This window comes from Mesitornis unicolor, unplaced genomic scaffold (genome assembly GCF_000695765.1).
Source record: "Mesitornis unicolor isolate BGI_N332 unplaced genomic scaffold, ASM69576v1 scaffold44382, whole genome shotgun sequence".
NCBI lineage: Eukaryota > Metazoa > Chordata > Aves > Mesitornithiformes > Mesitornithidae > Mesitornis > Mesitornis unicolor.
This window is the reverse complement of record NW_010168052.1, coordinates 316-4,404: the sequence shown is the minus strand read 5'-3', so window position 1 is coordinate 4,404 and position 4,089 is coordinate 316. Positions and strand designations below refer to the sequence as shown.

Below are 4,089 nucleotides of genomic sequence, written 5' to 3'. Positions count from 1 at the left end.
CGCACCCCTGCTGTTCTCCAATCTGGCTCCGATCCATCAGCGCTTTATCCCTGGGCTCTGCTGGGACGGAGCTGCCCCATCTGCCTGGTGAGGGGACATTTGGCTGGGTGTCAATGGCCAGGGGTAGCCCACAGCGAGCACGGGAGGATGCCACAACCGTTTCGCTCCCCCCGGGGTTTTTTGCCTCTTCTCTCCCACTGCTGCCGCACATTCAGCACCGCTCTCATCGCCCTCCTCTGCTTTCGCAGCCGCTCCCCCTCGCCGCTGCAAGCCACCGAGAAGGAGAAGGAGAGTCCCACGGAGCTGGCGGAGCGGTGCCTGCGGGAGCTGCTGGGCCGAGCGGCGTACGGCAACATCAAGAACGCCATCAAACCCGTCCTCATGTAAGTCGGGCATCCCTCCTTTTTTTGGCACAGGGGAAACTGAGGCACGGGGAAGCAGCTGGCATGGGGTGAAGGCATAGGCCCCTCGGCCCGGTAAATAGGAAATAGGGATTGGATTTCAGGCTATGCTCTCAATTTTGGATGCAATGAGGACGATGGCATGGGATAAATACCTGGAAATTCACCCCAGGGAGGTGTTTGTGTCCCTGCCCTCACCTGCAACCTTTGCTCCCCGCTGTTTCTGCCTGTCCCTGGTGCTTTGCACCCCTGCAGGGTTTTGGGGACCGGCAGTGACTTTCCCCTCTGGTTCCATCTTTTCCCCAGCCACCTGGATAACCACTCGCTCTGGGAGCCGAAGGTGTTTGCCACTTGCTGCTTCAGGATCATCATGTACTCGATCCAGGTGAGGAGCTGGTGGGTGGGACGCTTGGGGACACACTTGTGTGCTTGGGAGCATCTTCATCTGCTTCCGCAACTGCACTAAATCAGAGCTGCATCCCGGTGGTGCCAGATCTGAGCTCTCCAGCCACCAAATGTGCTCCAAAACGGATGTGGTCCGGGTGTCTGACAGCATGGGCTGGGATCCCTGTGCCCCATTTTACCCCCTTGGGAGTTTGCTTCGCTTCTGGACTCGACCAAGCCCTGACTCTGCTTGGAAAACTCTTACAGTGAAAAGCAGATCGCCTCCCCCCGCTGCCGTTTCTTGTTTTTTAATCCTGTAAACTGCCTAAAACCCTTTACAGCGCTACTGGATTGAAAAAAAAATAAAAAATCCTGTTAATGCATATTTGTGGTGCGAGGTCACAATAACTCAGCGGGACCCTTTTGAAGTATTGACGTGTTTGGGAAACCCTGGCAAAAGTCAAATCCCTTCTCCCTGAAATCCCCAGGATTAATTGTCACCATTTCCTCAGATCTGTACAGCTCTTTAGATCGTTTTTTTTTCCCTCTGCAAAATTGCTCCAAGCTCTCGGTGATGTAAAACAGCCTTCATCCAGATGCCTCCTCTCATTTTTTGCATCCAGAGCTGGCTTTGGAAAGAGCCAGGGCAGGGATTTGGTGTGGCTGTCTGCAGGATTTGTCTCTGGTAGCAGTATGGGTTACAGAAACGGGATCTGACCTTGTGCATGCAGCGCCCACGCTGATGTTCCCGCTCTCTTTCCAGCCCCAGCACTCCCATCTCGTGATCCAGCAGCTCCTGGGCCACCTGGATGCCAACAGCAAGAGCGCGGCCACCGTGCGCGCGGGCATCGTGGAGGTCCTCTCGGAGGCAGCGGTGATCGCAGCCTCGGGGTCTGTTGGTAAGTGGAGACATTCACAGAATCACAGAATCGCTCGGTTGGAAAAGACCTCTGAGATCACCATGTCCAACCGTTCCTGTCTACCCCCTAACCATATCCTTAAGTACCTCGTCTACCCGCTCTTTAAACACATCCAGGGATGGTGACTCCAGGTGTTGTCGCCCCCCCCCCCGCCCAGCCCAGCCTGTGCCAGCTTCTGACGACCCTCTCAGTAAAGAACTTCCTCCTTATCTCTAACCTGAACCTCCCTTGGCACAGCTTGGTGCCGTTTCCCCTTGTTCTGTCCCCCATCCCCTGGGAGAAGAGCCCAGCACCCACCTCTCTCCAAGCTCCCTTGAGGCAGTTGGAGGTGGTGCTGAGGTCTCCCCTCAGCCTTCTCTTCTCCAGGCTAAACAAGCCCAGTTCCCTCAGCCGCTCCTCATCAGGCTTGTTCTCCAGAGCCCTCCCCATCCTTGTGGCTCTTCTCTGAACATGCTCCAGAATCTCCACATCCTTCTTCTAGTGAGGGGCCCAGAACTGAACACAGCACTCGAGGTGCGGCCTCACCAGTGCCGAGTACAGGAGGATAATCATTGATCCTCCCCATCCATCCTTTCACCCTTTTATTGCGGTGGGATGGGCTCTGGCATGCGCCCAGGTTGTTTTTCGACCTGTTTATGGGTGTTGGGATGCATAAACCACATCATCCTGGGGGAAAACTCCAGCCTCCATCTCCATGGGGATAACCACAGCGATGCTCCTCCATCTCTCCCCTCTCCCCGCCCCAGGCCCCACGGTACTGGAGGTGTTTAACACCCTCCTGAGGCAGCTGCGGCTCAGCATCGACTACGCGCTGACGGGGAGCTACGACTGCGCCGCCGGCGTCAGCACCAAGATCATCAAGGAGCACGAGGAGAGGATGTTCCAGGAGGCCGTCATTAAAACCATAGGTGAGATATCATCCCCTGCGCTGTGGGTTTCCACCTTCGGCATCTGCGGGGTTATCCGGGGTGAAACAAAGCCACCCTCATCCTAAAAGTGGCGATGGGAAATGGGATTTATCCGTTGCGGCGGGTTATCGGCAGGTGGCATTGCAACCCCAGCCATCCCTGGCCGAGCCGCCGTGTGCAGTCAGAGCCCAGTTTCTCCATGGGGATGGATGGGGATGCAGCAGCCTGAAAAAAGAAGGGGTAAAAGGCAGGGGTTGGCATCTCTCTGCCTCACCCTGCCTGGGTTTGCCGCACCTGGGAGGTGTTTTGATGGGTCTTGAATCACCCCAAAAGTAAAGCTCCGTGCGGGTACCGGATCCAGGCATGGACTCCATGGCATTGGGTGCATCTGCACGCTCTCATCGTGCTCTTGTCCCCGCAGGGTCCTTTGCCAGCACGCTGCCCACCTACCAGCAGTCTGAGGTGATGGTCTTCATCATGAACAAGGTGCCGCTGCCCTACTCGCAGCAATCCATCGAGGCTGGCAAAGCTGGGTGAGACCAGAGGCCTTCCTCCCTCCTCTTCCTCCTCCCTACCCTGCTCTCCCTGCTGCTGTCCTGTGTGAGGGTGTAAGGCTTTACAGAATCATTAAGGTTGAAGAGACCTCTCAGATCATCAAGTCCAACCTCAACCCAACCCCACCATGGCCACTAAACCATGTCCCCAAGTGCCACATCCAGGTGTTTCTTGAACCCCTCCAGGGATGGGGACTCCACCACAGCCCCTTCCAGTGTTTGAGTCTTTAAATACAGAGCTGAAAGTGCTGGGAAGCTCCTGAACCATTTCCCACCCTGAGGTGGCCTTTGGGGTCAGAGTGGGACGTGGGCACAGTATTGGAGAGTCTGAGCAATGCACGATCCTTGTTTAAAATGCTTTGCTGCAAATGTGATGACAAGGAGCATCGAGGAGGAAAGGTTTGCAGGCAGGAAAGGTTTACAGGCAGTTGAACTCTGCATTTCTTCAGGTACCTGCTGTGAGTTTCAGCTGTCAGGAGCTCGATCCGGGGGTGTCATCCAAAAACTAATCAGAAACTAAAAATAAGATTCATGGGAGTGACTTGAGATGTCTCGGGGCAGCGAGGTGGCTGCTGATGAATGGGGGCTGCAGGTGGTTTTTGAGAAGCTCGTGTTCGGCTTCATGGGACTCATCGCTGCCTCCCCGCGTTGGTGCAGCCCCTCGGAGCTGGCTGCGAGCTTTGGTTAACTCAGAGCAGGAGGTGGTATTTATACCCCACGGTGGAGGCAGAGAAGGAAGGGAAAACACCCAAACAACAGAATTGCTCAAGGAGTGTGGGAGCAGACCACGAGAGCTATTTGGAGCGAGGGTATCGGCGCTGAAACACGTAGGTAAGGAGCAAACAGATTTTCATGCTATATTTATCCTCAAAGTACGGTCAGGCTCTTCCCACTTGTCTCTGATGGGAGAGAGACTTCGCCG

At 55.5% G+C, this 4,089-nt stretch overlaps 1 protein-coding gene across 1 annotated transcript in view; it reads left to right on the top strand.

Moving 5' to 3' along the window:
• LOC104536314 (protein EFR3 homolog B-like) overlaps positions 1–3,157 on the top strand; it is a 4,010-nt gene extending 853 nt beyond the window's left edge. Inside the window, exons 2-6 of the mRNA XM_010178882.1 lie at positions 249–383; positions 708–786; positions 1,549–1,684; positions 2,452–2,613; positions 3,035–3,157. Coding sequence (XP_010177184.1) covers positions 249–383; positions 708–786; positions 1,549–1,684; positions 2,452–2,613; positions 3,035–3,150 — 628 coding nt within the window. The 3' untranslated portion in view covers positions 3,151–3,157. The remainder of the gene's footprint in view (positions 1–248; positions 384–707; positions 787–1,548; positions 1,685–2,451; positions 2,614–3,034) is intronic.
• Positions 3,158–4,089: the final 932 nt, after the last annotated feature.